Source organism: Fomitiporia mediterranea (assembly GCF_000271605.1).
Source record: "Fomitiporia mediterranea MF3/22 unplaced genomic scaffold FOMMEscaffold_4, whole genome shotgun sequence".
Lineage (NCBI taxonomy): Eukaryota > Fungi > Basidiomycota > Agaricomycetes > Hymenochaetales > Hymenochaetaceae > Fomitiporia > Fomitiporia mediterranea.
Window position 1 is genome coordinate 917,144 of NW_006760389.1, and position 10,993 is coordinate 928,136.

The window sequence follows — 10,993 nt, forward strand, 5'->3', positions numbered from 1 at the left end:
CATAACAATGATACATCAAACAATAATAAACTCTTCCTAATAACAATAATAAAGATAAAGAACCTGTCATACAACACTCTACACAAGAGTGAAGACTGGTTAAACAAACTATAGGTTTAAATTACAAAGACAATATAAACCTAGCTATGTATTTAACAGAATTTAACAAATTCCTTAACAAAGTCTATAACAATCCATTAACATATTACAATACTATAACATGTATAGACAAAGAACAGTGGATCAAAGCTATGAAGGATGAAATACAGTCACTTCAACAATGAAACATATGAATATATACTATCCCCCCTATGAATACAAATATAATTAGAATGAAATTTGTCTATAAAATCAAAAGACTGGCTAACAGCTGAATAGACAAATACAAAGCACAATTTGTAGTGTAAGGATATGCTCAAAAGAATGGAATAGACTTCTATTCTGATGACTTATTTGCTCTAGTAACAAAACTATCAACAGTACAATTATTGTTATCTTGGGCAGCATTTAAGAACTACAAAATACATTAGATAGATGTAAAATCTACATATCTTTACAGGGAACTAAATGAGGACAAACTCATTTATGTGAAACTGCTGCTAGGCAGACTACTTACAGATATTAAACTTAGACAGGTGTTACACTTAAATAAAGTATTATATGGATTGAAACAAGCAGGTAGACAATGGTACAAGAAGATTACCAAACTACTGCTTAAGATCAGATTAGAACAAGCTAATTACAATCATACTGTATTTTACAAGAAACAAAATAATAAAACAATTCTTGTAACATTTATGCATGTTGACAATATTACAATTATTAGCAAAACTATCACTATAATAACAGCATTTAAACATACATTAAGACAACACATTGTATTTACTAATAGTAACAAAATACATTAGTTACTTAGTATTGAAATAAGCTGAGATAGACCTCAACAAATGATTAGCTTACAGTAAAAGTATTATATTGAAAGTATAATCAAGTGTTACCACTTCAAAAACGAAAAGGCACTATGAATGCCTACTACTCCTGGAATAGATCTATCTAACAATACAAACAATACATACAATACAAACGAAAGTAATAATGAAACAATACTATACATGAATATGGTAGAATTGTTAAGATATGTTGTAGACTGTACACAACCAGACATATCTTATATTACTAGGCAATTAGCACACTACTTACAAAAGCCCCAAACACATCACTACAAAGTAGTGAAACATTGCTTTACATATTTAAAATATACAACAAATTGCTAGCTTCAACTTGGAAGTATGAACACTTTAAAACTATAAGGCTATTGTAATACAGACAGACAAATGACAGAAGGACATAAAGCAATAAATGGCTACATCTTTCAATTAGCTAAATCAACCATATCCTAGTCAAGCAAATAGCAAAACCTGGTACTACTATCTGTTTACAAAGCAGAGTTGCAAGCACTAGCATATACTACTCAAGAAGCTATTTGGCTCAAACAATTTGCTGAAGAAGTACTACAGACTGAATTAGCACCTATTACGATTTATTACAATAATCAAGGTGTAATAAAGACTGTAAAGTCTGACAAAATAACATACAATGCTCACACTAAACATCTTGATTTACAAAAAGACTTTGTGCAATGTTATATTCAAAACGATTACATCAATGTATGCTATGTTCAATCACAGAACCAATTAGCAGACATCCTTACAAAGGCTCTCCATGTCCTACAGATCAAGCATCTAAACAAACTATTAGGCATACAGTCCTAGTTCTTAATTAATGCTTGAAGGGGAGTATTAGATTGTACTCTGGATTAGGAAATCCCCAATTGCCTTATGTAGAGTTACTACACTTAGAATGTCTCAGACTATTGGACTTCACTATGTAGTATATAAGGCAGACACTTGCTTGATGTCTCAATAAGAGAGAGTACTTGGGGCACTCCTGCTACACTTGTTAAAATACCCACTCTAGCTTCCTTTGTCAGTATAGCATCCATTCAGCTTGCGTGTACATCCGTGTGATGCATGTAAAATTGCGAATGCAAAACAAAACAAAATATAAAATATAAAATATAATGGAGGTTTCCCAAGTGAAGCATACATATAAGATTGTAATGATTGTAATGATTATCTCTATTTACGAAAAATCTTCTTCAGAAATCCGGAGCCACCCGCATCCTTTTTGTCCTCATCAGTGAAGGATAGCTTAACCCACCATCTACGAAGACATTCAATGTCAACAGTCGACCCGTTCCAGGTCTGTCTGCCAGCTATAAATTAGACCCCCCAAAAAATCCGACACAGGTCAAAAGAATGCGAAAGAGGATGAAGGTAGAGCTTACTATAGTTTGCCTTTCTAAAATCTCCGATGAAACAAACACGCTTTCCATCGATTTCAGAAAGCGTCACAAGGCGTGTCTCCATTATCTTTGAAAGCGAAACGAGACTATTTGCCGCAGTTATGGTCACCGGACCTACAAAATCCGAAGGAAGTGAAACGAAAGCGGACCCATTGCCCGCGCTTACAGTCAACGCAAATGGTCGTGAAGTGACAGAGGTCTATTGATAAACGCACTGATCAGAGTATGGTCGGGAGGAATGAAGCAGACATGTACCAACCAGCTTTGCCGTGACATGTCCGCTTTCAGTCCTCATTTCAACCTCGGTCCTTCCTCCGAGTGCGTCACTAGATTCACCACTCACGAGCCATACATCAGCTGAGATACTCCCGTGCGAGGTCTCTAGGTAAAGATTCTTCCGCGGAACTGGTATCGATTCCGCAGCGGCACCAGTTGCTGATGTGCCTTCGCCAGTCAACACCTCAATGGGAATTTGCAACGCAGCATCAATCACATATGTTCCTTTGATATATGCGTTTTTGCGCTTTATTGTAACGAGATTTGATGTGGGTATGTTTGGTAGCTTCGGATGAGATGAGTGATTAATTCTGTCGCATCTTGACGAGTTAGACGCTGAGGACGATGATCGAGTACGCGGAAGTTGAGGTGCAGAAGTCGCAGTATCGTATGATGGAGGTCCCTCAGTAGACTCCTTTGCAGGCTAGTCAACATACTGAGACGTCAAGCTAATGCATCATAAACTGAAGAGGGATAAACGCACCAATATCGGAGGCTCTTCTGCCTCTCCTTTATTATCCATAACGACCATGGCAAACGTGTGGGTGCACTCCTATGCACGAATGAAGCCTATTTCAAAGATGGCTCAACGGTCTTAGCCGCTCTCACGAACGTTCGAGTCCAAGAAGCATACCGCATGGTGCATCAGCTGCGCAAGTAGGCCAGAACTGCGCGGCACATGTACTAAATCTCTAAATCTCCACCTAAGTATACAGTGGAAATACGCGGCTATATGCGCCCCGGAAGCTCGCCGTTCGGCGATCAGGCCAACAGCTGCGCTCGCTGGTTGCCGTGTTCTTATTAACAACCTTGGAGTAAACAAAGCCAAGCAAAATTTCGCAGGTCATCACCACAGCGTGATCACTCTAGCATTAGTATACAAACAAGAACAACAGGTGAACTAAGTAATACTGAGGGTCTCATTACTGGGAAGCTTGGCTATCGCAGTGCAATTAGACCACTTGCATAATTCCCTACGATAAATTAAGTCAAGACGGCCCCGAAGATTAGAATAAGAAACTCACAAGACTGGATTACCAGCCTCCAAAATTCACGGTTTGGAATCTGGGCCCACTCGTGTAATTTGTGTCACCGTCGTTGATAAAAGACATCTTTACACTACCGTTCTGGCTCCGCACGTTAATGACTGAACCAAGCCAGTGTTGTGAACTGCCTACAAGACGATTGAGGACAAGACATCAGTTTAGCCGAGCCAAACTCTACGAGAGCCAGCCCACCGTAACCTGCTTTTCTAATGTCTCCGGCAAAATATGTTCTGGTCTTATTCTCCTCGGAAAGCATCATCAATCGCGATTCCATCGCTCGAGAGATCGATACAGTTCCATTGGCAGTGCCAAGGATCACAAGGCCGACAAAATCTGGCGGAATCGCAACGAAAATAGATCCGTTCCTTGTGCTTGCGTTTAAAGTAACAGGCCGAGTGGTTGCCAAGTCCTGGACATTGACGGGCCGAGAAATGCATGTCATTAAAATCATAGAAGAGCTAGAGCAAGAAAACTCACAAGTTTCACATGGAGAGATCCGTTCAGCACGTTCAAATCAAGCTCTGCCTTTGTCAGTTCCCGCGCAGCACTCCCAGCACCAACACCACCATTATTCTCTATCACATCATCGACAAGCCATACATCTGCCCAAATGCTCCCATTTGTACCCTCAATCTCCATATTCTTCCGTGAGCCACTGTATTGTGAATTGCTGATGTTTGGCAGTCCTGGATCAATGACATACGCTGCCTTGAGAGATTCGTTTCCGCATTTTATCTTTAAGAAGTTGGATGAGGGAACGTTTAGTGGTCTTGGACGAGCTGGATTTCGGTGCAAAGTAGGAGATGCTGATGTTGGAAACGGCGGAACAATAAATTCATATGGAGGAGGTTCATCAGTATGTGAGTGGGTTTCTGAGGCCTACCATATCATCAGCGCAATGCAAAGGGAGAACATAGTCGAAGGCATACGTACCAGATCTCCCTCAGTCGGCGCTTTCTCATCTGTGCCTCTGATTTGCATGTCTGAAAGGAAGGCTGAAATGCGCGGGGAAGAATACAGTCGCCTTGGTCCTTAATAATAAGGGGTCATAAGCTCAAAAACCAAGTAAGGGATATGCCGGATCGGTACTGCGCACGACTGTGCACGATGAGTTCATTGCGTTTATGGTATTTGAATAGGCATTTAAGTCTATTCCTGACCTGAGTATGTAATGAATTAAGCCTTTGATGATGCAAGCATGATGAGTGATGATTTATGGCAGTCGCAATAATTGAAGTCCTCACTGCAGTCTGTCTTAGTGTTGGTACATGTCTCACGTGATACTCACTGCCGCTCTCTGCATTCATTGAAATGAATAAAATGATCATGACTAGCTCAAAGTCAACGGGAGATTCCAAAACAATACAAGCGTTACACCAGATTAGTGGTCATGCAGAGCAGAGTCGAGGCAATACATATGTACATCAATGTAGGAATAACAAAAGAAATGGTCAACCGCCAAACATCCAACGGAAGAATCCTCCTCCATTTGAGCATTTCGCAACCTCTTCGCTAATGAAAGATAGCTTTACCTTGCTATTGATACTTCCGACGTCAACAATTGATCCGGTCCAGGTTTCCCTTCCGGCTATAGGTAAGAAACACATAGTGTTCCACACGTGAAATTTAACAAGCCGGACACAAGAGGAAAGGACACGTTATAGTCAATAAGAGGCATAAGACAGGCAACCACACTCTACTTACTGTACCCAGCTTTCCGGATATCGCCAATGAAACAAATCCTAATGCCGTTCGCCTCAGAATACGTTACCAAGCGTTCTTTCATAGCGTTCGACAGTGAAACCCAGCTTCCGACTGCAGAGATCGTCACAGGTCCGATAAAGTTGGTCGGAATAGCAACAGAAGCGGATCCATTCTTTGCATGGGCGTGTAAGGCAAAGGGATGATTCGTCACTGATTCCTATCGATACATTCAAGTCAGGCCAAATTGTATATCAAGATAATAGGATAATACCTACCAGCCGGAGAGTAACAGACCCATTCTTCGATTTCACGTCAAGCTCAGCCCTCTTCCTTTCTGTTCCATCGACATCATCATGCGTCTCGGTACCAACGAGCCACACATCGGCAGTCACGCTGCTATTCTTGCACTCGATCTCCAGATTCTTCCTCGGACCGTGCATTTCATCCTCTATGTCCTCTTTATCAGACGACGACGAGTCTTTATCAGCCGAAGCTGACGCTGACAAGAGCTCCTCTGGGACGTGTAAGTCGGGATCGATAACATACGAGCCCTTGATGGATTGGTTCTTGCGTTTTATCCGCAAAAAGTTCGTTACGGTCATGTTGGGCGGCACAGGACGAGCTATCGTGCTCATTCCTACACTCGAGCCCGAGGGAGAATCGTACGGTGGTGGTCCATCAGCAGGTATTGTACCCTATTGATAATGTTAAGTAGGAAACCGCACAAGTTTGAGCATACAATTCATTGGGAATATTGATTGACGATGTTTGACTTCGTACTTACCAGTGCAATTTCCCCTGCCTTTGCATGCTTATCGTCCGGTAGCAGCATAATGGATGCAGAGCAAGATAGACAGAGTTGTGAGATACTTCCCCTAGAATTTGATGCACTTATAGCAAGCCCGGTGGAGAATGTCCGATCACCTGCGGATGCTGTGCCAACTGCGCCCAAGGGAATTGATGCTGTGCCGCCTATACATTTTTTGCATTAATTCTGACTGCGGTCAGTCTATGGCGTATGGTAACTGAAAGCAGTGCACATAATTTCAATTCCGTCCTAACAAGGTGATGCTCACGTGCCCGATCATCCTTGTTTGCCGGGGTTTGTTTGCTGCGAAACAACAATCCATATTTTCCTTTGGTATTTCTCTTTCTGACATTCTTGGAGAAATCTACTTTACATCCTTTCCCTAATTGACACGAGCGTGTTTTATTCAAGTCACCGACTCCGTCAACTCAATCTTGACACTCTCTTTCTCCCCACCTTCCTTCTTCTCCTCACTATCCCCAACATCCTTAGCTTCATCAAACTGACCCATATCCGCCCGCCTTCCAGCAGAGTCCAGGTCTCTAATGGTCCTAATAGGTCCCTTAAACCAATACACTCCGCCGTACTTTGGGAAATAATAATACATTATCGAGAAGAACATGACACCGCCGAGAACGACGACAGAGTAATTCATGTCTCCTGCATTTACGGGTGCTGGGTTTGTGGGAAAGAGGAGGACAAGGGACGTGAATGCCATCCAGAGAACAGCGATTATCGCACAGGGTAAGCTCTGCGTATGCTTTCATTAGAGCATGTCATGTTTGGGCGGATGGACGACTCGCAGGAAAGGCAAAGAAAAAGACGTACGAAGAAACTAAGATTGAATGGCCCAGGCTTAAAATTATTCTCAAACATAAAGCGGGCCGCGATCGGTATCGAGTAAGCCACGTATGATGCAGTCACTGCGACGGAGAACACTGCATTAATAGCCTGATCGCCTGCAAATACGAGAAGGCCCAACAGCGTTGCAAGTATAGCACTGAACCAAACAGTATTTACAGGTGTTTGCGTATGGCTGTTCATCCGGTACAGAATACGTGAGAGTGGCAGAGCCCCGTCTCGAGAAAAGGCGAAGACTTGGCGGCTGGACGCCAGAAGCATGCTATGCGAATGCAACTGTCAGGATTCAACGCCGAAAGGAACGGATATAGAAGGAATAGACAAGGCTTACGATGTACCCATAAAAAATTGCACGATTACAACGAAAGCCCACAATGCCAAAGTTCCGCGCTGTCCAAAGCTATTGAAGAATATTGTTGCCATTGGCTGGCCAATTTTGTTATTCATTATCGAGTCCAGATCAGTGCCCATGCAGAACGCGAGTGCGACATTGATGGCCCAACCAAGTACACCTGCCACGAAGATGGCACTAACTATCGCCCAGGGTACTGCGATCGCGGCGTTCGAGGCTTCCTCACTGATGTGCACAGATGAATCAAAAGCACCTAAACAATGACCATGATTACGCGGCAAAGAACTTAAAGACGCAAGGAAAATCAAACATACCAATCGTCCATAAAGGTGCAAGGAAGCTGAGACAGAACGTGAATCCAGCTGGCCAAGTTGTTGCTAGAGCAGACTCAATAGTTAGCACACCTACTTACAGATACAACGAAGTAAACTTACCATTCGTGAGGTTTGCAAGTGCGTACTTCGCATCATTCATTAGCTCCTTTGGAGTAGCTGCAGGAAGCGCAATAATGACAGCCAGGCATAATCTTTCGACCCGAGAAGATTAGAATCAGTCCTATTTAGCACATGATCCTTAATTAAGAACTCACAAAATGTTGAGAATGACATATACAGTCTGCAGTCGTGCAAGGACATTTGTTGCAAGGCAGCAAATGACCGCACAAATAAACATAATCAGGCAGTATACGCCGCTAGAAAATGACACGCCCAATAGCAGTAAGATAAATGCTTCTTGAAGTTCTAAAACAGAAATAGCGTACAATGTTTCAACGTCTGTTGCTACGAATTTTTGGTTTGTTCCAATACTTGCAGCAGCCATTACTTGGACGGCACAGCCCCAGTTAATCGAAGCCACACCGGAAACGGTATTAATAGTATTGGCATCTGCACTGCTATTAGTAAACAATGGTCTATATTTCGTATGTTCGCCGAAGAAGAGGCTCACATCCAACGATCCATGCGAGGAAGTTACGCCAACGCGGTGAGGCTAACGAATGCGTCCAGAAATATAGCTTTGTGGATAATCGATCGGTACATCAATCGCCTTTCCACACGGATACAGGAACTTACTCCACCAGAGGTTGGTGCAGCTGATCCGAGTTCGGCCATAGACATTCCAACAAAAAGGATAAAAACACTTGCGACTGCCCACTTCAGTTGTACACCCAAGGTCAGCATGAAGTCATAAAGTTTACGTATGAGGTATTAGTGGAACGTACACCCCAAACCATTGCAGAAGGTCCACCATTAGGGATCGCATAGAACAGGACGGAGCTGAAATCACGATCAGTCGTTACACTTTGGCAATAATAATGATAAGACAGTTTCACTCACGCAATGGAAGGTAATAGACCGATAATACTGAATGCAACACCAAAAACCTGAGTTTATTTCAGCCCGACATGCAGACGGGACAATGAACAAAATCACAAGGCACCTCTATTGGTGTGAATGCTCTCAAAAATTCCTGCTTGTATCCGAGATCAGCGAGTAGTTGCTCATCCGCGTCGGCAATTTGATCCTTCACGTTGGACGAGTTTGCGTTTGAGTCCGACATGGTTGACGGATTTTATCCTATCCAAGCCAAGCCCTCCACAGGGAGAAAGAGGTAGAAGAAAGAAGAAGCGTTAGACAACAACCCAGCATTCTCTTCTCCAGATAACATTGCACACGGGAGACCAACAAGTCATATCATTCGCCCCAGAGCCGGCCCGCTTGGAAGGGCCGAATGAAATTGAATGAAGTCAAGGATAGGAGCAAATGTAACAGTCAATAATATACCCGGTTATTGAACTTCTTGGTAGCTTTTGAAAAGCCATGTGTAATGGCACCAGAAGAAGAAGCGATAAAGTGTTGGTCACGCAACAATGTCGGAAGACGAGTATCAATTTTTTTGATACGGGTATAAACAACGCGCGTCGCGTTCTGTGAGCTGTCCGTTTGTCAGCAGTAAGCAACAAGGAATCCCTGTGTCCATCTTTGTACCAGGTTTGACTGTAGTCAGTCGATGGCATGCAATACCTGAAGCAGTGCAATCAACTCAATCTATTCTGGCAAGGTGATACTCAAGTGCCTCCGCCGTTCTTATTTGCCACTAAGTATTGTTTTGTTTATGTGTCTCTCATGTACTTATGTAAATACTTTAAAATGGTCTAAAACAGAACTTATTCTTCTGTATTTCTTTTTCCCATCATTCCCGAAGGTTTCTACCCTGCACTTTACGCATCTCCGCTCGAAATTTCCCTAATGAATCTGAGCGCGTATTGTTCAAGTCGCCGATTCAGTCGACTCAACATCGACACTCTCCTTCTCCCCGCGCTCCTTCTTTTCTCCACGGTTCCTAACCTCTTTGGTGTCATTGAGCTCGCCTGCATCTCTCTGCCTTCCAGAATGATCCAGATCTCCAATGGTCCTCACAGGTCCCTTAAACCAGTATACCCCACCGTATTTCGGAAAATAATAGTACATTATCGAGAAGAGCATGATACCGCCGAAAACAACGACAGAGTAATTCATGTCTCCTGCATTTGCAGGTGCTGGGTTTGTGGGAAAGAGGAGGACAAGGGACGTGAATGCCATCCAGAGGACAGCGATTATTGCACAAGGTAAGCTCTGCGTATACTTTCGTTAGAGCATGTCACGTTCGAGCGGATGGATGGCGAACGAGAAAGGCAAAGAAACAGACGTACGAAGAAACCGAGATTGAATGGCCCAGGCTTAAAATTATTCTCGAAGACAAAGCGAGTGACTATTGGTATCGAAAAAGCCAGATATGATGCAGTTACCGAGATTGAGAAGACTGCATTTATCGCCTGAGCGCCTGCAAACACGAGAAGGCCCAACAGTGTTGCAAGTATAGCACTGAACCAAACAGTGTTTACAGGTGTCCGGGTATAACTGTTCATCCGGTATAGAATTCTCGAGAAGGGTAGAGCACCATCTCGAGAGAATGCAAAGACTTGACGGCTGGACGCAAGAAGCATGCTATACGAAATTGACTGTCGGCATCCAATCTCGAAATAATGGACATTGAAACGATAGGAAGTCTTACGATGTGCCCATAAAGAATTGAACAATCACAACAAAGGCCCACAATGCCAGCGTTCCTCGCTGTCCAAAGCTATTAAAAAATATTGTCGCCATTGGCTGACCAATTTCGTTATTCATGATCGCGTCCAGATCTGTGCCCATGCAGAACGCGAGCGCGATGTTGATGGCCCAACCAAGCACACCCGCCACGAAGATAGAGCCGACAATTGCCCACGGTACAGCAATTGCGGCGTTTGAGGCTTCTTCGCTGATGTGCACAGCTGAATCGAAAGACACTGTCGAGTAGAGAATGTCATAATAGTATTGATCGGAGAAAGAGAAAGAGACAATACAAATAGTCCATAGAGGTGCAAGAAAGCTGAGGCAGAAGGCGAAACCGGCTGGCCAAGTCGTTGCTAGTGCCAGAATCAACGGTCGATTCACATATTAGCAAAGAAAGGCGTACTATTCGTGAAGTCTGTGAGTGCAAACTTCGCATCATTCATTAGATCGTCCGGAGTAGCTGCAGGAAGCGCAATAATAACAGCAAGA

The 10,993-nt window shown here is 43.2% G+C and overlaps 4 protein-coding genes across 4 annotated transcripts in view; all 4 read right to left on the reverse strand.

The window, feature by feature from the left end:
• Window positions 1-2,632: 2,632 nt before the first annotated feature.
• FOMMEDRAFT_18532 (uncharacterized protein) lies at window positions 2,633-3,439 on the reverse strand (the record flags this gene model as incomplete). Its single annotated transcript, XM_007264501.1, has 2 exons — window positions 3,126-3,439; window positions 2,633-3,065 (listed from the first exon to the last, which is right to left on the reverse strand). Coding segments are annotated over exons 1-2 (367 nt in total), but the record flags the coding sequence as incomplete, so codon positions are not given.
• A 1,595-nt stretch (window positions 3,440-5,034) lies between these two features.
• Window positions 5,035-6,374, reverse strand: FOMMEDRAFT_139513 (uncharacterized protein). Its single transcript, XM_007264502.1, has 4 exons — window positions 6,176-6,374; window positions 5,667-6,086; window positions 5,392-5,608; window positions 5,035-5,275 (listed from the first exon to the last, which is right to left on the reverse strand). The coding sequence occupies exons 1-4, from the start codon at window positions 6,221-6,223 to the stop codon at window positions 5,139-5,141; spliced, it is 822 nt and encodes a 273-aa protein (XP_007264564.1). The 5' UTR covers window positions 6,224-6,374; the 3' UTR covers window positions 5,035-5,138.
• Window positions 6,375-6,605: 231 nt separating this feature from the next.
• FOMMEDRAFT_80212 (amino acid transporter) lies at window positions 6,606-8,969 on the reverse strand (the record flags this gene model as incomplete). The annotated part of the gene is made up of 12 exons (XM_007264503.1): window positions 6,606-6,950; window positions 7,028-7,322; window positions 7,392-7,665; window positions 7,727-7,789; window positions 7,847-7,938; window positions 8,002-8,103; window positions 8,173-8,296; window positions 8,358-8,424; window positions 8,483-8,563; window positions 8,632-8,686; window positions 8,747-8,793; window positions 8,850-8,969. The coding sequence occupies 12 exons, from the start codon at window positions 8,967-8,969 to the stop codon at window positions 6,606-6,608; spliced, it is 1,665 nt and encodes a 554-aa protein (XP_007264565.1).
• A 568-nt stretch (window positions 8,970-9,537) lies between these two features.
• Window positions 9,538-10,993, reverse strand: part of FOMMEDRAFT_104950 (amino acid transporter) — a gene marked incomplete at its 5' end in the record, with an annotated part of 5,616 nt that continues 4,160 nt past the window's right edge. The window contains one exon of the mRNA XM_007264504.1: window positions 9,538-10,024. Within this exon, the coding sequence (XP_007264566.1) occupies window positions 9,680-10,024 (345 nt within the window). The 3' untranslated portion in view covers window positions 9,538-9,679. The remainder of the gene's footprint in view (window positions 10,025-10,993) is intronic.

Excerpts from the sequence above, each read along its gene's own strand:
- FOMMEDRAFT_139513 (XM_007264502.1), bottom strand. The coding sequence starts at position 6,223 with ATGCTGCTACCGGACGATAAGCATGCAAAGGCAGGGGAAATTGCACTG. Across the intron at positions 5,609-5,666 it reads GGTCTGTTACTCTCCGGCTG|GAATCAGTGACGAATCATCC; the intron begins GTAGGTATTATC and ends ATGTATCGATAG. Across the intron at positions 5,276-5,391 it reads TATCCGGAAAGCTGGGTACA|CCGGAAGGGAAACCTGGACC; the intron begins GTAAGTAGAGTG and ends TCTTACCTATAG.